Source organism: Larus michahellis, chromosome 8 (genome assembly GCF_964199755.1).
Source record: "Larus michahellis chromosome 8, bLarMic1.1, whole genome shotgun sequence".
NCBI classification, from domain to species: domain Eukaryota; kingdom Metazoa; phylum Chordata; class Aves; order Charadriiformes; family Laridae; genus Larus; species Larus michahellis.
In genome coordinates, this window is record NC_133903.1 from 10904684 (window position 1) to 10925009 (window position 20326).

Consider the following 20326-nt stretch of genomic DNA (forward strand, 5'->3'; position numbering starts at 1 on the left):
AGCATTCAAAATAAGCTTTATTCTGCTCCACAGTTAAGCCAACTTTGTAGATGGCCTGAATAATGGGAATGATCTGTGGTTATTTCCTATTCCAGAGAAATAGATGCATTAGTGGCTGTTTTCACAGCATTTTCTAAAAAAAAACAAACCAAAACAAAAAACCCCCTCCCCCCAAAAAAAACCCCAACGAACAACCCACACTACAAAAAAAAAAAAAAAAAAACCACAAACCAAACCCATTTATGCATTCTTTTGTCAAGTAAGCTCTCCCTACCCCACCTCCTGCAAAAACCCATAAAAAGTCATGATTATTTTTGCAAGTACAGGCTTCCATAAGGTACATTAACAGTGTGAGTGAACCTACTCCATTTAAAAAACAAACCAAAATGCAGTAATATTCTATAGGGGAAAAAAAAACAGATTTAAAAATAATTCTCTACTGATATACACTTGCCTAGCATAAAGGACCTCTCAAGTTAAAACCCCACTTCTAAATTAGTAACAGCTGAAAGCATATATTCTCATAGAAAAAAATAAAACAAGAAAATATCACTAATACCCAAGGCACATTATTAAAGGGAGATTTGGAAATTAGTAAAACCCACCTATTACAATGTTAGAACTGGGACCTGTCTCTTGCTTCCTACAACAGCCAGGCTTTATAGGCCACAACATGGCAAGAAAAGATGTCTCTATGCTAAGCCAGTCCAAAGTGTCCTACCTTGTTGTTAGCTCTGGGATCTCCCGAGTACTCTAAGCACTAACCATTCCTCACCTTTAACCATGACCTGTTCTTAATGGCAAATCATTGCTTACAAAACCACCTTACCACTAGAGAGGCAGATTTTGGTGTAGCAAGATTCTGACCAGCAACCATCCCACAAAGAGCTGAGCAGCTTCCCTGCAGAATACACCTCTCTCCACATAAAAACACTCCTCTAATTCAGGCAGCTGCAGCACACACCACCTATGACAGAATGCCAGCACAACCAGAATTTAAGCCAGAACACCATGGTGCTGTATTAACACCAAAAGACGAAGCCTGAGGAGCTGCGTAGGGAATATTTTCTCTGTTGTAGGTAGAGGGAGAATGGCTTTGACCGGCAGTGTCAAAAGAAGAAACTTTCAAGGAGCTACTTACAGCACCTGATGTAGGAAGCAATTTTAAGTCCTGCACTGCTAGGCAGCAGTGCTTTATCAGGCTACCCACAGAACTCGGTCCAGAGGACAGACTGGGCAAGGACACGGGAGGCCATTGCCAATTGCAGCTTCTTGTTCATTTCTCACCTACCCTGAGCCTGCTGCCTGATTTGTCATTGATATTGTCTTTAAAACTAAAGTTTAAAAAAATTTTTTTTTTCCTTTTCCAAAGCCAGCCAGGCTTTTCATAGCAGCATCTTGACAACACTTTGCGAGGGATGGCTCATTGGTCCCGGAATATTTGAAGGCCGTGTTCCAAACTCCAGGCGTTTCACTAACCTGCAAATACAAAATAGAAGTTAGTGCATTTCTTACTTAGTTTTACCATCTTCAGAGTAACTGGTCACTTCCAGAGTATATCACTCAGCTTGAAAAATTCAACGGATAAAAGAATATCATTCTGAGCACTAAGTGAGCCCATTACTTAACTGGGCTGAGTTTCCAGTGTAACACAGAGCTCCGTTTCCCTCTGAGTAGTGAGAAGCTATCTTTTACAGGTGTTGGAATTTCAGTTCTAGCATTACAGCTGTAGATGTATAGTCAGCTGTGTGGATATGTAAATGTATGGCCCTCGAGGCTTTCTTATAGGAGCTTTCATGAGGTCTCTTCCCTTGGGATAACAAGCACGATGTGGGGCACTGCTTCCATACAAGGACTCTAGGCACTGGGTAACAGGACAAACAAGTATTCCCAGTGCAAGGGTCCAGCTGAGTAATTAAATCTGGAACACTCTTTACTATAGGCACTTAATTTACAGAGAATCTGAACAGTGTGCAATATGGGATCAGCAGGGTTTTAGCAGACACTGAACTGCAATTTGCTATAACCTTGCTGATTTTTATTCATTTGTTTAAAAAAGACAACCAGTTCAAGTGTTCAGACAAATCTGTAAGTTGAGTCAGGTAACTTCCTGTCAGCTGCTCCTCAGAAACATCTCTTAGCAACTGTAAAACATTCCAATTGAGTGAATCCATTATTCGCCTTTTTTCCAGTTCTCCCATAAATGACAATCTTAACTGCGATAAGGGAAGCCCCTTATGTGCCATAATCGTTCTGAGACACCACTTGTGCAAGAAAATAAAGCATAAAACAAATTGAGCCAATAAACAATAGCTCCTCTGATGTACTTCATCCCATTTAAACACCAGATTTCTAATAAAATACATGGATCGCATTTGCTTTGAATTTGTGGTTTTCAAAACTTGATTCCAGCTAGTCTTTGAATTTCATCAGCTTGTGGTTCCAAATTTTAAACTGAGCTGAAACATTCAAATCACAATCCTAAATAACTAAATTTTGTATCTTTTGAAAATAAATCTGTCTCTACCAAAACAAAGATTTAATACTAAACAGAACAGTACCAGTCACTAAGTTCTAACACTAACAGTTCTCACTAAGACACAACAGCAGAGAACAGCACTCACCCTGTATCACACAGAGACTGATGAGGACTCAGGCGCGTTTCAAGGACATCTCTGTTCATGTACATGGACACCGTGGTTCTGTTTGGAGACTGGTCATACACAAAGTTTCGGCAAGATGCAAGTTTGGACTCCAAAGCCTAATGTAAACACAGACAAGGCAAGTGTCACCCTTCTCTTTCACAAGATGGCATTGTGGCACACCAAAATGGCATTAAGAGTGTTTGGTGGGGTTTTTTTTGTTTGTTTGTTTCTTGTAGAATGAGTTCTCTAGTAGAGGAACCTGTTAGATCCCAGTGCCACATGAGTTCTGAATTTTTGAAGACATGAAGCCAGTCATCTCTCTAAAGCTGAATCTCTGTTTTTGTAGGGGAGGTTAAGAAGTTGATGCTGTGCACCAGTAGGAACAAAAAATCTTCACCTTCCTTAGGGAGATTTTGACATCTTTCTCAAAGGCACCACTTTTTAGATTATTAAATGTTCATTTGAGTTGTCTCTTCCCTAGGCACATATTAGGTTGTATGTACCAGGTGGTACACCTGAGGGAACTGAGCCACAGATACTCTATTCCCTACCACATGTTCCCATCCTAGATCGCTCCACCTTTGTTTGCTGGGTTACTCTTCAGCTGTATCGGTTCTGCAGCTCAGTCAAATCAAAAGTCGTGCAAATGCTCGTGCCAACACAGCACTGAGGCATAAGGGAGAAAACAGAAGGAAGACATGGGATAACCTTTCCAGCATCAGCACTACCTTAAATGTCAAGCTAAAGCTTAACATGACATTAGGCCTTGCTCAAAATACTACTGGACTCTTAAGGCAAACTTCACCAGAAACCCTCTGGATAGCAGGCACCAGCCTGCTTTCTTCTCCGCCTTTCATGTGAGGAGATCCCTTCTAAGTTTACTCACGCCCATTTATTCTTTCTGCACATGTGGTTTCAGAAACTCGTAGAGGAAGTTCTTATGCACATGTGGATAAGATCTTAGAGAAGCAGAGCGGGGTCCATCTTTATTTGGGCATTGGTCAGAAACGTACAGAGTCCACACCAAATTACAAGGCCACACTTAGCTAATCTGGGAGCAAGATACTCCTTCCAGTCTCCCCTGAGCAGCAAATAGTGCTGGCTGCAGTTACAGACAGCTCTACCTTTCCAAGAAAATTGGCTAGCAGGTAATCACTCACCCCCACTTTTCGCAGCAAGTCTCCCACGATGTTAAGTGCAGATATTCTTGCAGCAGGTGTGAGAGGGGTTGCACCATAACTGTCCTCAAGACCTGCAGGACAGATTAAAGGAGGATACGTTACTCATTTGAAAACAAAAAAACAAACCAAAACAAAAAAACAAACCAAAACAAAAAAACAAACCAAAACAAAAAAACAAAACACTTGAAACAAAGTCAGAAAACAGCCTGACACACAGAGCAGAGGAAACATCAATATCTTCACCTTTTTGTATCTCACTTCCAGGTCTTTCATATCCATTAGGAATACAAAGCACTGTCTCCCTGAGACAGCTCAAGTTACGCTATCCTAAGCTAAAGTCTCTAAATGTGCTATAGCTTGGGTTTCTAGATACTTTTTCTACCAACCTACTCTGCTGTTGCTGCAGTGGGACCAGAGGGATGTGTCTTCAAAGAGGACTACTATCTCTCATTTCACTACAGATCTCCAAATCCTCTCACTTTTACAGAAGCATTAATTCCTCTGCACAAAACATCATTTTAGGTTAAGCATACTGAAGCCCACAATCAAACTTTGTTAGTGCTCAGAGATATAATTTCAAATCATCAGAATGGGACAGTACAATTCCCTGCACTTATGCATACACATGAACAGTTACACAAATTTCTTGCTTTAAGACTGAAGAAGATAGAAGAGTTAGTGTTAGAAGTTTGAAATATTGAAATAATCAGTGCTCACAAAAAATAAGTAACTGATATTGACATGAAAGCAGAGAAATATTCATTTAGTACAGACAGCTAGGATGACTTGTCCGTGTCCTGCTGTTCCAGAGTAAAAAGAAAGTCCCTCTCAAAGAGCACTTACTCTCACAGAGAAGCCAACTCAAATAACATGAGTGTGACGTTAAAGATCACACTGAAGTTTTTAAAGTCCTTCCCCTAATTTAGCCCAACATGTCTGGGACAGATGCAAAGTAATACTATAGTCCAAACAGCTCACAATTATTATTACTGGACAATTCATAGAATCATAGAATCGCCTAGGTTGGAAGGGACCTTTCAGATCAAGTCCAACCATCAACCTAACTCTGACAAAAACCATCACTAAACCATATCTCTAAGCACTATGTCTACCCGTCTTTTAAATACCTCCAGGGATGGTGCCTCAACCACTTCCCTGGGCAGCCTGTTCCAGTGCTTAATAACCCTTTCAGTGCAAAAATTTTTCCTAATATCCAGTCCAAACCTCCCCTGCACAACTTTAGGCTGTTTCCTCTTGTCCTATCACCTGTTACTTGGGAGAAGAGATGGACCCCTACCTCTCTACAACCTCCTTTCAGATAGTGGTAGAGAGCGATAAGGTCTCAAATCAAATGGAAACAAACAGCCTATGAATAAACCCCAAAATCAGAGTCTGTGAATACTGAGACCATGGTGGCTGGATTTGGGTGTATCTAACTGCAACACTCAACTCTGCTCCCTTCTTCTCATTCCTTCTTTAGCCAGAAACTATAGTAAGAACAAGAGCATCAAATGGTATTTCTCTGCTGGTTCCCTGTCACTCACCTCTCCTAAACGTCGCAGGGGTGGGTATGTTGATGTTGGGTGCCCGGTGCACCGAGGGAGTTGAAGGCACAGATAAGGATGCTTGAACTGCAGTGTCTGTTCTTTCTGTTTCCATGGTAGTTCGCATCTGTGTTTTGGGTTTCTCCTGTTTCTGCTGCACTGCAAGCTCTTGCCGTAGATCTATGAAGGAAGCAACACAAAGCAAGCCTTTGGAGTACATATCCACCAAGATAAAAAACAGGTGAGAAAGTTTGTCTTGCTCAAAGATTGTTGCCCTTGTGGAGGTGAAGTCAAGTCACTTATCCTTGTAAAGATTACTCCAGCCATACGTTCAAAATCTGGAAGATCACAAAAGGCTTTTCTAGTATTGTGGCTCAAGGCACGTTCTGCTGTTAGTTCAGTTGCTATTATCTGGCTTTAATTTTCATACCCTTTTCATACAGCTTCTTTTGGAGCAGGGAATTAACTCCTTTCCAAATGTTACAGGCAAGTAAGCAGAGGCACATTAAGACTGAGGCTAGGCAGCTTGGCACACCTTGGCCACATAACAGCTCCCTGCCAGGTTCAGATCCTATCTATTGTACCTTTTCTCTTCTACCCTGGTTTCCATATGAAGGAAACCTGAGCTGAGGCCAGGTGGAAGCCACACCATTATCTAACCAAGGGATAGAGCACTTCTGTCCCACTACAGCCTGGCTGTAGTTTATGGAAACCACTCAAGGGCACAGGATTTGAGTAGATCTGAAAATAGAAGGCATTTTCCAGCTCCATGATCTCTCGCTTCTCACCCATCGTTATTGACAGATATCAAGAAGCTAACACATAAGGCTATTCAAAGGTAATTAGAAGTCAGTCACAACCCTCCTGTTTTACTGCCCCATTAGTGCTTTATTGACTCCACTTTTCACAGGCCAGGAAACTGTAACATTAATGGTTATTAAAGCTGACCTTCATGGCTAACAGGAAGCCAACCAGCACATGCCCAGCTGAACTGACTTTTCTTAACTCCCTACGGCACTGAAGCATCACCACAGATTAGGAGACAGCTGGAACAGATTTTTGCTTCTGTGAGCTGATCTGGAGCAAGCTCAGGAGTTCAAGCAGTAAGGGGGAACAGTCTTGAGGCTTCCTCATTTACTTCTACATTTCAGATAGCAGATTTAAAAGATGCAAACTTAAAAGCCAAGCTCTAAGATGTATGGAGAGGACTGAACAGCTACATGCCAGGAGAGGAGAAAGGTAAAGATAAAAGTAATTTCTGTCTAACCTCTAGCTTCATCTTTCAGGCGCTGCACAGACTCCAGAAGGTTTTCTTTCTCATCCAGCTCACTCTCCAGAAAAGCATTTCTTTCAATAGCCTGGTTTAAACGCTGTTCAAAATCCTCCAGAGACATTATAGTGGCTCTGAAAAAGAGTGCACAAGGTGTCACTACCAGATTGTTCAAGCACATAGAGGAACTCCCTCTCTCACATGAAAAGGGATAATGTTGCTTTTTCATTTGGTTTGCTTGATTATTTTTTATTTTAGCTTGTAAGATACAAAAGCAAGCATTGGGAGGAGTGGAAAGGAAAAAAATACTGCATTTCCTATCTGCCACAAAACTTCTCACCACAATCATCACCTAAGTGATTAGTTCAGAAAGGCAGTGCTAACAAGCACAGCATCACAAACAGCTCAGTGACACCGCATTCAGAGGACAGATCAGAGGTAGAAAAAGAAAACATAAAATGTGGGTCACCTTTTTGCTCTTTCCAAGTCATCATTTGCTTGCTCAAGTTCTCGAATGTATTTCTGAAGTTGATCTTTAATAGCTTTTGTCTGTGCCAAGTCATCTTCCAGAGCAGAGATTTGCCTGTATCCTTCCGAATGCTGCATTTCAATCTTTTCCTAATCAAAGGCAAATCAAACAGCACATCAGGGACTTGGCAATGCACATTCTCTTTCTGTGGCATTGTCTGAGCCCCTTCAAAGGCAGAGGCTGTGAAGTTTTTTTGAGAAACATCACCTTACATATGATAAAATGTCAACAAAGCCAATTGCTCACATACTTTTGGGCTGCCAGCAGACAGCTCATCCTGTCACTCCTTATCAAACAATGGTGCTAGGGGCAGTTCCCAACCTCCACAACATAAGGCCACTCCTTGCTCTCCCAGACAGCAAGACTCAACATAATCTCTGAACCCCAAGAGCTTTAGCAAAATCCAAGGCAGGATGCAAGAGAAGACACTAATTTTCAACTCTAGTTAAAAAAAAAAAAATAAGAGTACTTAGTAGCCCAAATAACAAGAAAAAAAATAATCTATCCAAGTGTGACACTGTTACATACTGCTCTGGAACCAGCAGGACTCTCCACTACCTCTGTGGTTTTATTAGCCCAAAGCAGGTTCAGAGTTCTAGATCACAGAACATTTCTGGTGCAGTTACGCAACAAGCTTTGGATGTGAACCTAAAAAGAGCTGTCTCCCTTTACAGCATGTACATGAGGGTAGACTTAAGAGAGGCACAGGCAGGGAGGAAGGTTTACCTACTCCACCAAATACCTCCCCTGCTATTGCCACTATATGCAGAGTTAGCTACGCATCATGCGACAGGGAAAGCTTCACAGCACTGTCTACTGCAACACTTTATACTCCACCACCTTGCTATCAGATCACTTCAACATGCCAGAGATTTTTTTGAAACTCCAAGGTTACTGTATAAGTAGCATTCCTGAAGTGCTTTCTCAATCCAGAATTTAAGTACAACACACTTAAAGTCACTGAAAACAAATCCATGCACTGGAATTTGAAAACCATGGCATGTAGACTAGCATGACTGATAATTTGAAGACAGCTATTTTAGCACATGAAATGCATAGACAAGGAGGAGGAAGAGAGATACCCATTCTTAATTAAGAAATCCTTATTCAATTACAGTGTGGTGACACTGCTATAATTCTGGATCTCTGAAGCATAGTTACTTGCTGAATTTAAGAGCCCCCAAGCTGGAAGAGGCAGATTACTTTCAACTAGCTTTTCACAACTCCCTGTACAAACTCTCCAAAGAATTATTTCCATTTATTTTTAGGTAGTGTGAACTCTGCTTTCTGAGGGGAGAGCAAGCACGCACACTACACCAGTAAGGTCAAAGCCACAAGTTGTGTGGGCCTGACAAAGTTCATTAGTGTTGACCCAGATGCAGACACCAACCCTTGATGTGCTCAGTTAACACTGCTGCTCAATAGTTTCACAAGTTTAATGCTTTGCTCTTGAATTGATTCAGATAAAAGACCAGAACTGCAAGGTTTGAGTCGTTGTTTTCAGCCAATTGTAATAAACTATCAGCTGATCTGGCCATCAATGGAGTCTCTGTTCCTTCACTGCAGGCTGCTACTGCAGTTTTCAGGCTGCATGAATAGCCAATTGTTAAAAGGTTTGTTTCAAGCAGAATACATTTTAATAAAGTTATCTACTGTGAAGAATAATTCAAGATTTTCTAAAATATGTTTACCCTCCACTTTTTGAGGTTCTATGTTGTTTCTTATTATTTTCATTCTTAACTGCTTTGGCTGGTTCATTGTCCCCTTCTCTCATCCTAACTCCTCTAGAGAAAGAAAAAATCCACATCCTCCTCAATTAAATGAACTGCAGGGGGTTTTATTGTCAAACTCATGGCTTCTCCCCAAACGCATCAGCTTCCAGGCGTTTATGTGACTACATGGAACAGTAGACCAATACTGCATACAACATGCAGAGGATTTAACACCACTAAGGCACTAATACAACAAGAACAGAGATCAGTACAACATAACACAAAGAAACAAGTCTTGGAGGTTTTGCCATCAAAAAGCTGGGGGGGAGCAGAATCACTAAGTTGGTGCTAGAGAGATAGGACATCTGCCTGTAATGGAAGAGTATCTTTCAGACAGTACTTTCAAGAATGGTTTAGACAAAAGGCATTGCAAACCTGGATTAATTTATACCAATACCTTCACTCCCATTAACTCATTATGGCATCCAATTGAGTAAAAGTGTAATTAAATTAGTCTCTGCTTCCACAGATATTGACCTAGCCCTACAAAATACAGTGTAGTGTTTCTTGGGTGGCTATACCTCACCTTTAAGTAAAAGGCCAACATGATCAAACTTTAAAAAGGCATACCAATTTCAGTGACAATTTTTTTTCAAGTTTAAGAAAACCTACCAGTATTTCCTAAATCTGTCAACCAGCATAGTGTACTAGCAGCATCTTTAATGAGACCGAAACAAGGCATAGATAGCTTCATTATTTCTTAAGTCACTCTGGTAAGAAGTTCCATCTCAGTAAGTTCATAACCTTTAAGTTTTATAATTATGGAAGTTAATGCTTTTCAACTGGTTCTTAGTTTCACAGAAGGCTAACCAAGAGCAAAGAGGACAAATTATTCTTTCAAGTACAGATAGATTCAGTAAGAAAACCAGGACTGAAAATGTTTTATGCCTCTCCGTTCTCTGTGTTACCCACTGGCTGCTGCTTCCCTGCGTATCTGAAATGCCAGACAATAAACACACAGCTATGTAAAAAGGGGTTAAAACTACTGAGTTTTCTTATGTAATGCAAGAATACAGTTGGAATGTTTGTATTTTGATTGTTCTGCAATATTATCTGCTTCTGCACAATGCAGACAGCAAGAAAGCTGTGAAGAAAAGCACTAAATAGATGGAAGAAGGAATAGAACGGCAGTTCTGTTACATTCATGTTTACTCTCCACTCTACTGCAAACAGTTTTCTCCAGTCTCAAATCTATCCTGACACATAGCCAGAATCTGCAAACAGGGATTCAGGAACATTACCAAGGTATCCAGCACCCTCAAAGCAGACAACAGATTGGCATTTCTTAATTTTTCAAGACTTCCTTTTTGGCAGTTTTCTGTTCAATTTCTTTGTAATGCAAAAGGTCCCTGTCCACACAGCAAGCTGAATCTGCACATGCCTGTCTCATTCACCTTTGCACTTAAGATGTACAGATAGTGTATACATCACCAACTCTTACCTTAACTGACTCCAGTTCCATTCGCAGACGATTGTTTTCAGACAGAAGGTCTCTGTTTCTGGACTCTGTTTGCTGCAGCTGCGTCTCCAGTTCAGCTTCATACTCTCGACTCCCTTCTTGGAATTCACGCAATTCCTCCTGCGTATTCTCAGCACTAGAGAGCAATTCCAGCAACAGAACTCATCATAATGAACAAAGAAAAAAACAATCTCTTGTACACTCAAGGTAAAAAAAAAAAAATACTGCCCTTTAACATAGAAGGCTCTATGACCTTCTCCAACATACATATTCAACAGGAAGAGAGGACCATATGCAAATGTTTCTCCATCAAGCATGGAAAGCCACTCCATAGCAAACTAGTAAACAAATAAAAAAAGCCCAAACAAATAGAAAAATCCCAAAGTCTGTCTTCACACTGTAGTTGTTGAGGACATGTGAAGCCTCTTTAGCTTATACACTGTCCACTGCTATCTGCATACTTAATCTGTTATTCAATTCAATTATTTATTTAGAAATATGAACAAAGCCATTTTTGATTAGCAATAAAAAATGAGGAAAAGAGAGAAAGATGGAAGGAAAGATGTTCTTATAAACGATTCTATTGAAATAATCCTCCAGCACGCTAAATAAGCAGTGCTGAAAGGTCTGAACACCTGGTCTACGAAAGGATTCACTGATATCAGCATCTGAAAAGTTTGAATTTTTTTTCAACCCTTCACTGCATTTAGAGCAACCTATCAAGCTAAAGGGAAGAGCAAAGTATGTTAATTCTCAGCCAGGGATCCTCCTCCATCTGCCAAACCATTCTTGATCCACACAGCAATATAAAGAGGGAACCACACCATCACCTCTGTAACAGCCCAGATCATCCACACCCAACAAAGTTCTGCAGAGAATTACATTTACCCGGGCTGCCCCGACTGCAATCAGAGGCACAATTTCAGCACACAGGGTCCTACTCAGACCAGAGCAGGGACAAAAAACAGCACTGCTCAAATAAGTATCAAGGACTCTGGGCAGCTGTAGTTTATGCAGAAGCATTGCTACTGCTACCACTCAAGATAGCTGAACCGCCTTGAATTTACTCCCCTACATGGTGCTATCTATGTCTGCATGCAGTGTTATGCACCCTATCGAACAACTCAGAGGAATGAAACCACTGTCTCACCACTGCTTGTATTTCATAGCCAACTCTTTCCAGTATCTGGTTTCCTCTTCCACTGAGCTGAAGTGATGTCCTTCGGAGTCTTCCATGATGAGTCCTCAAAGTTTAAAACTCCTGTTCAGTCTTATCCCCCTGGAAAATTAAAGGATCAAGCATAAGAATTAATGCACTGGGCTACCTCAGTGCTTTTTGTGGCAGAGCAGTGCACCCCTCCTCCTAGAAAGTTACTGCACACCTGGAGACCAAGCTGAAGACCAGCCTCGACAGGGCTCTGCTGGATATAACACAGATGTGAAAGAATCACTGCTGAGTAATCAGGACCCTTTCCACAGCTCTCCCAAGGCTGCTGCATGCTTATACCACATCCCCAGGAGTGAGCACCTTCCCCACCCTCCAACTACACAGCACCAAACCTCAAACTTCTGCTGCAGTTGTGCCAACACACACAGAACACAAGTGAAAGAGAAGACATCTCAGGCACAACTGCAGCTCCAAAGACAGTGCAATTAAGGTCAATTTCAACAACCCTAAAGACACTTACCATGAAATTGAAGAGAAACTTCAGAGTGTCACAGATAAGGTACTCAAGATACTAACCTCCTGTGTAAACATTTCCAGGAACACCTAAGCTTTTTATGGACATAACTGCTGGACAAATGAAAAATTTCTCCCTCAGTTAACACACAAAGCTACCTGACTTTAAACGTGAAATATCACAATTCCCATATGGCTGAGAGCCACAATATATATGGATACTTCAGAGAACCATGTGAGAAAAGAGCTCCAGAAATTCCCAGGGAAGTGAGGATTTTATAGGTTTTAGTGGGATACCACCTGGGTGGACTAAGGTATGCAGATAGATTGCAGCAACCCAGTGAGCAATCTAGACCATCCAGTTGTCCCCGTGCCAGCATAAACCCAGTCACAGGACATAGTCCCAAATGGGAAGGACACATGAAAGAGCCACAAGGGAATCAAGAGCCTTAAGTTGGTCCCTCCCACTTGAAGACTTAAGTGTTTAGACACCACAATTAAATAAATGCCCTCTGATGTGCATGATGCGCTCTAATAAACAGGTCACTGGCAAATATCATTTTATACGAGTTAGTCTTGACAATGGAGAAACATCAGACCTAATCCCCTGGATAACCTGCCCATGTCCAGCCCTGGTTGATGCAAAGATTCCACGTAGACATTATCCATTTAATAGAAACCCAAGTAGATCAAGGACAGTAAATAAAGGTGGAGTGGAACAATTCATGACAGTGGCAGTTGTGAGAAAGCTGTATTGCTGAAATCTAACGTCTGAGGAAACACAGTTCTACTAACTTTCCGCTCCAGACCTACGGAGCAAAACATTTTCTAGAGGTATTCCTGATGGAATAGAGGAAAAAAAATAGCCAAAGCCTTCAAAGACCATTTAGATATCAGTCCTGCCTTCTACTCCTCTTATTTACGATACTCGGTAGACCTGAGCAGCATCGCCATAGCTAAAGAAAATGTGCAGCCACTGCACATCTATTGAACTCAATGGAAAAAAATATATTCATTATCTGTGTTGAGACTTTCCTCTCCAGTAACTCTACTGAGACAAACATAAGTAGTTCTTAGCTCTACTACAGACAACAGTAGTCTGGCGATCTAAAGCGCAATTCTTATATACTCAAGCAATGCTGCAAAGCACAAGTCCTTTTCACAGCCTAGGCAACTTTCGGGATATTACTGAGCAAACAGTAAGCAGCTGTCACAGCTCTGTGGGCTGTGCCCACACACCTCAATGCACAGCATCAGCTACACACTCACAGAAATTACACAACTATTTAGAAGGGGAGCTGGCAGGTGAGGGGAAGTTACTAGACTTTAATTTTTATAATTCAGTTTCTTGACACAAAATGTTAATTTGACAAAGCTACATGTCTGCAAGAAGTCTCAAGGCTGCTGCTCTTTATATGTATTTACAGAAGTATGCACTTAGGAAAAAGGAGAGGAAAAGGAATGTGAGTAAGGAAGAGTGATTTTCCAAATAGTATCCTTGACCACTAAAAAGAAAAATCACAACCAAGCATAATTAACATTCTTGACTTAGGATAGTTTACAACATGTCTAACTATTATTTTTAAGCGAACTGAAAGTGCCTTTGATGTTAATGAGCATGTCCTTATGCTCAAGACACTGTGTACACACATACCAGTCCTTTCAGCACACTTATGAAGAAAAAAAAATATTCTCTTTTACAGATGAGAGACAGGGAGGGAGGGTCATACACGAAGTGATGCAGGTGCAATGGGAAACCAAGAAGGATCAGCATCCATTACTGTGGTCAAACCACTTCAGAGAACAGCAAGCCAGAGTCTCCTTTGGATGGTTATTTCTCACCACTCAAACAGGAATTTTCTGTATTTCTTCAAGAACAGATATTCCACCCAGGGTATGCCTCATTTTGCTACACAAATTTTTCAGAAGTCTCCAAAGAGGAATTCTTCTGACACAAGCATTATAATAAATCCCATATCCATGTTCAAACAGTCAACAAAAGAAAGTCAGACCAGGTAAAGATGGACTGCAAGATATCTTGCTCCCAAAAGCTTTCAAACAACCCTTTGGAACCAAAGGCCATGGTTCCCATGGCCTCAATAGCTTGAATATGCTCGTATCTGGCTCTCACTTGCGTTTTTACACTGCACTTTGGAAGGACTAAAATAATGTACTAATTTGCATTTTTTAAGATTGCATCGTCACATACAAAAGAATTTTCCCTAACTGAGACATAAGACTTTTAAGAGTTCTACAGAACCTTGAAAACTTTCACAGAAGCATAAAGATGCTGTCCCTTTCGGTTTCTAAGTATGTCTTTGTAAACATGAGATTATGGACCCACTAGGATATTATGTGTTAAGAGTATGTTCTGTTTCATGGTTGCCATTACTAAAGAGAACTTATAATTTACAATTCATTGTTAAACTGCAAATACATGGAAGGACTGCGGACCTATACTTATTCCACAAAAATGTCACAACGTGGCAGAGATTGTTTCACTACTGCCCCATGGCACAGGCACATGCTTTGTGTCTACAACATATGAGGAAGACCTATTAGGTTCCCTGTACACCCGCACTATGTCTTAGCTCACAGGGATTTTCAAAATAACCAAAGATGCAAGATACAAAGTTAAACTGAAAAGAAAAATTCCAAGTTTTAGACAAAGTAGTAAAGCCTTTTCTTATTTTCTGAAAATTGTTTTTAGAAAAAAAAAAAAAATCAAAAAACGCTCACATAAATCTTTCTAAACTGCCAGCAGAAAGGGTAGGGCTTTGACTTTTTGGTTTTCTTGCTGTTGTCTTCTCCCCTTGATTTTTAACAGCTTGGAGACAGTATGCAAAATGCCTTGAAAGTAATTAATTAAACCAATTACAAACTTCTCATTGTCTAGGCACACTACAAAAGGGGGGAGGGCGAGGGGGGTAAAGGAGGTTGTAGCAATGTTTTGTTAAACATTGGCAAACGTGGAAAAAAACCAAGGAAAGTCACAGTCTATAGCAGGCACACACTGGCTGCACCTTAGTTGTTTTCTTACACATGAAGCCAGAAAAGACATCTGGCCAGACTTGCTGCGCGCAAGCAGCACACCAGTGCTGGTCACAGACATTACAAAACCTCTACATCATACAGGAAGGGGAAGCGTTTATGGGTGGGGAATGGACTTCTGCAATGAGAAAAATACCTCAGCATAAACGCTGCAGGAAACAATTTCATAGAAGTGAGAGCATAATTGCAAAACTCTTAAGGAAAAAAAAATATTAAGAAGTCACACACAAAATTATTCAAGGGACTTCAATTTGGGAATCAGAGTCTGAGTTTACCAAATTCATGAAGACCTCAACTTAGATTCTGTTTCAGTCCTAGAATAAAAGACTCAAAACAACCCTACATACTGAATACTTCTTTTCTTTTTTTTTTTAACAAAAGAACATTTTAGCTTGGTGAACCATGTTGGCCTACCTTTGTAGCAATGCCTGATGGTCTGAGTCAGAGCAATTCATATTGTAATAAAGTAAAGCAGTACCATAAATACTACCAAATTATCCACGGCAGAGATGAAGCTCCTATTAGACCTTTTTTTTCCTAACTGTAAACCAAAACAAACCCCCTCTTTGCTCCTGGAAAGTAGCTTTCCCATCCTATGAGAATTACATTTTCTTAAAAATTACACTTTTCTTAAAAAGACCCTTCTTGCAAGGGTCTTCCTATAACATAAGGGCCTATTTTCTTTTGTTTAAGCACTACAAAAGAAAATCACCACAAGAGAGAAAGAAAAGGAAGAGGTCATCGGAGTGCCAGGATTACTACAGAATCCCACAGCCAGCGCTGAAAAGAGTTACCATCTTCTCAGGATCTTCTCTATCAAACGGTTTAATTCAGCAAAGCCTTCATCTTTACAGACACCGTTCCAGCTCCAACACTTCCGAGTTTACAGTGATGCCTAAGGCAACTCCGCAAAGTTTTCTCTCCCGCGATGCCTGACCTTGACGCTCCCAGCCACGCACGGCCCGCAGCGCTGGGGCTGCCCGTTCCCATTCGGAGCACGCAGCAGGGCGGGAGGGAGCTCAGCCGGCGGGCACGGTTCCCACGCTCCCCTGCCCACTACCAACCGTCAGAGCAACTCCACAACCAGAAGGCAACTCAGGTTCGCCAGGAAGGATGCGAGAGGGTCCCAGCCCCGTCTCCCCTTGCCTCCCCGACCCTGCCCCGGTTATCACCGCAAGACTCGGGACACACGGAGGGGCTGCGCCGCACCGAAACCACCCTACCCTACCGGCAGCAAGGTCGCTCCGCCAACAGGGGAAGCCCCGGGACGCAGCCCGCCGTGGGGCGCGGGGCAGCCCCGATCTCTCACCGCCGCCGCAGGATCGCGGAGCTCCGCGCCGGCAGCCACGGCTCCCCCCGGCCCGGCCCGACGCGGCCGCCCCATTGGCTGCCGGTCACGTGCGGCGTGCGGCTCGGCCAATCAGCGCCGCCAGAAGGCGCCTGCTGGAAGGTTTGGAAACTTTGGTTACTTTCAAAAGGCGCTGGGGGGCGGCGGCGGCCGGTCCCACCCGGCACGGCACGGCCCTCCGCCACCGGGCCCAGCCATAGCCGCCGGAGCCGGCAGGGACGGCCCGTCCCCGGCTGTGTGCTCTGTGCACGCTCACGCCCAGCCTTAGCACGCACCAACCACGCTAAACCCTTCCATGGGTGTTTTACGGGATAAATCTGCCAACCTGCTGTAATTTTAAATACACGTTTTCCCTTGAAGTGTGGAGAGGAAAAGCTTTACATCAAATATTGTGATTTGTTTTTTATTCCAAAGACCTCTCCTGAAAGAGCAAGCTGTGAGACAATGACCATAACTATTTAACATCAGTGCAACATTTTTACACTGAAGTCCCCTTTTCACAACAGGCTTCTGTGTCACTGATGCCCGTGTTGCAAGGACAAAGCAGCCTGTGAAATATTAGACACTTGTACTCCTCTACATCTCAGCATGATGTCATCACTACAGAAAACAAGCCGCAAGCATCCGCAGGGGGAAGGAGCTCCCATAGACAAAGGGACGGGGCTGCAGCTTGATGCAGCCAGAAAATCACTCACCACGTCCTGGCTGTGCAGGGTCGGCATGAAGGGGACCCAGGCATGCAAAGCCTTTCTCCAGCGCCCCAGGTGTGCTCCTACCCAGCAGCACGCACAAACACCCTGTCATTAGGTGTGTCTGGCATTTGTTTCCTGAGTCAAAACAAAAACAGCAATTATCACATAGGTGTAGATACACTCTGGCTCACATACATATGGCCATATGTCACCAAGTATCACTTCACACCCCTGCAGCAGGTTTTACAAACTGCTGGATGACAGGCGCCCACACGCAGAGGCCCTGATCCCAGTTTCATCTACTTCTGTGATGAAATACCAGGCCTGGAGCAGAGTCTGATCCTCAAAAGACTTAACTGTCTAAACTGGGAACGTGCCTCTCCCAAAGACTTTGTAGAACAAGGCTGGGACCGTAACAAAGAGGATGGATGTTTTTCTGTAAGAATATTCCACTAGTAGAAATCTATCCATAGCTAACTTTAACTGAAAAGGGTGAGCTAAACAATTATACTTTCAGCTGAACAATTATACTTTCAGGACAGGTGTTCAGCAAAATAATTATATTTTGAGGACAGCCGTTCAGCAGAAGTAAATGGAAACAAACTATTATACAACTATGAATAGAAAACTAAACTATGTAGTTAAAAAAAATTGGGTTAATAGCAATTTACAGTTCTGTCATTACTCAAGAATGTTTTTATTATCAGATAAGTTATAGAAAATAAACCACATACTATCGTACTATGTCCCCAGTAATTAAAAAAATTGTACATTGTTTGCAAGTTTGGGACAAAGGACATTTTACTTCAACACTTCAAATAAATCTTTGAGGACAGTGTGAGTAAACAGATGATATCAAAGATACCCCTGTGTATTTTTAATAGTTCTCATCTTGAAATACTTGTAAAACACCACAAAAACTCACAGATTTCAGAGGAAGCCGTTTAGCCTCTCATCCAATTCTGAAACAGCAACAAGCAGCACCCAAACAAATGCCGGAGGCTCGGAGGCATTACTGTACACAAGCAATAAATATATAAAAAAAAAGGTTACTATAATTACTATCGCTGCCTAGTTTGCAAGAAGAATGAGAACATTTGTTTGTTTTAAAATTAGCAGAGGAAAATAAATGATTTTATGCACTTATTTTTAGTTTGCTGATTAATAATTAATAAATGGCAGATTTTTGTGGTGCAAGGGTTCATGTGCTGGTTATTTTAGTGAGAACACTACACTTCCATGAAAGCTAAGAGAGCAAAAATATATTCTCTTTAAGTTCTGGTAAGGTTGTAACACCTTATCTTTTGGCAATAACCTTCTTACGGGGAAAAAAGATTTGCTTTGCTGCAACAATTAACTCACTCACCACAGAAGCACTCACTCTATGGATGGACCAGGAACTGCTCATCAACTGTCATTACAAACTATTGAACTCTTTTTTTTTTTTTTAAAGGATTACTGATACCCATAACAAGATGTGACAAACATATGTATTAGAATATCATATGCAAATATTGCTGTCACTGAAGAGCAAGTATTTAACATCAATGAAACCTATTTCTGTCTCTTTAAAGATGTTATATAATTCTCTGCAGTCTGTATATGTAAAATTGGATTTGCAAATGCTTAAGCAAGAAACAGATTCGCACTATTTTAAATCCCTTTTGATGAAACTGTCAAATGCTCATTAATAGCGCTGTCTTGCTAAGAAAGCAAAACATAACACCACTCAAGGCTTTGATACAGAGCAGCATTGCAGCCTGGGGGAACCACGGTAGCGGGGACAAGACTGGATCTAGATATGAGATGAGCATTGTCACTAAGAAGACTCCTGACCTTGTTGGTGTCTGCAACCCATTAGGTGAAGGTAAAATGACAACTGAGCCTAATACCATGATGTTACTTATGATCAAAAGATACTGAGACACAGAAAGTGGACCCTCACGCAACTCTGTCACTAAACCCCCTCGAGGGGCTCAGCTACTTGCATGCCAAGAAGCAAGCCCAGCCTAGATAAGATGAATTTGCTGCACAACCCTGGCCCATACTTCTGAGGAAACTGTTACATTGTGAGACAGAGCTGTGTCCGTAGAAAGGCAATAAAAGTAAAACTACAAACAGACATAGGGTTGTTGAGACAAGGACTATTAATAAGTAGCACAAGGATTCACGAGGAAGAATACCAACGCAGAAAGTCATAAAATCCTAAAGTGAATAAAACCCAGTTATCTTCAGTGGATTGCTAGTGTCACCCACATCAACAGACCCAGTGAATGACAAGTTATTAAAACTGAGCTAGCAGTGGATGCCTACCCTTTTCACAATGCTTGTTTGGTCTGCAGGCTTCAGGTGTTTTATCAGGGGGTGGGGACCACACCAGTGGTTTGTTAGAAGCCTGTTCTTTTTTGTTAGCCAGAAATTGCTTTATATTTGAGCTTTATATATCTTACTTAGAGAATTTATATACAGCTAACAATGCCTAAAGTGACCCAGAGAAGGACGGTACAGAGAGGTCAGACGCTTCTGCTAAAATAAGCAAACAGCAGATTTCTGAACAGTACTGACATTTAGCTGCTGTCCTTGGGCTTAGGACTATATACTGCCTTCAAGGTAACCGGTTCTTAGAACCGGTTAAAACTGGTCCCTAGCAAACATGATTTTTTTTCTGTGTGTGCAAAAAAAGTGTTCTAAGCTAAAGCTTAAATTCTGCACAAGGCGTCAAAAATTATTACCTATAAGATGCTAGTTCAATGCCGCGGCAATTCCCACCACATGCCTGAGTAGCGAGCACATCTGCCTGGGCTCCTGTTGGGAGACCAGGCCCCTCCATGGGCTCTCCCAGAGACCCCTCCGGGGCGACTCGCACCGAGCCAGAGCTCAGGTGTGCCCAGACCGAGACCCCCACTCTGGGCGTAAGGTGGGGGGTCCCGGTGTAAGGGGGAACAGGGGTGGTGCTCAGTGGTCCCGCCGGGGAGGGCCCCAGCTGTCCTTAAGCGGGGCCTCCCTCATCCCCTCAGGTACCGCCCTCATCCCCTCAGGGCAACCCCAGGCACCCTCCAGCTAGGCACGGGCACTCCCGCAGCCCCTTTAACCCCGGGTCGGGGTGTCGCCCGGCCCGGCCCCGCCCCGCCCCGGCCCACACGCCGAGGAAAGC

General features: G+C 42.2%; 1 protein-coding gene across 4 annotated transcripts; it reads right to left on the minus strand.

Annotated features, from left to right (window-relative positions):
- On the minus strand, window positions 1-20206 carry NDE1 (nudE neurodevelopment protein 1). 4 transcript variants are annotated; one of them, XM_074598269.1, is made up of 11 exons: window positions 19905-20206; window positions 18098-18187; window positions 17176-17307; window positions 11551-11679; window positions 10383-10536; window positions 7110-7258; window positions 6638-6774; window positions 5371-5550; window positions 3806-3897; window positions 2625-2761; window positions 1-1479 (listed from the first exon to the last, which is right to left on the minus strand). In XM_074598269.1, the coding sequence occupies exons 4-11, from the start codon at window positions 11634-11636 to the stop codon at window positions 1386-1388; spliced, it is 1029 nt and encodes a 342-aa protein (XP_074454370.1). In that variant the 5' UTR covers window positions 11637-11679; window positions 17176-17307; window positions 18098-18187; window positions 19905-20206; the 3' UTR covers window positions 1-1385. The 4 variants fall into 4 exon arrangements, with proteins under 4 accessions (XP_074454370.1, XP_074454369.1, XP_074454372.1 ...); XM_074598268.1 differs by lacking the exons at window positions 17176-17307; window positions 18098-18187; window positions 19905-20206 and adding an exon at window positions 16361-16520; XM_074598271.1 differs by lacking the exons at window positions 17176-17307; window positions 18098-18187; window positions 19905-20206 and adding an exon at window positions 15927-16101.
- Window positions 20207-20326: the final 120 nt, after the last annotated feature.

Coding starts and splice junctions, on each gene's coding strand:
- NDE1 (XM_074598269.1), bottom strand. CDS start 11,636: ATGGAAGACTCCGAAGGACATCACTTCAGCTCAGTGGAAGAGGAAACC. Junction 2,762..3,805: donor ACTTGCTGCGAAAAGTGGGG/GTGAGTGATTAC, acceptor TGTTTACATTAG/GCTTTGGAGTCCAAACTTGC. Junction 1,480..2,624: donor CAGTCTCTGTGTGATACAGG/GTGAGTGCTGTT, acceptor TTGTATTTGCAG/GTTAGTGAAACGCCTGGAGT.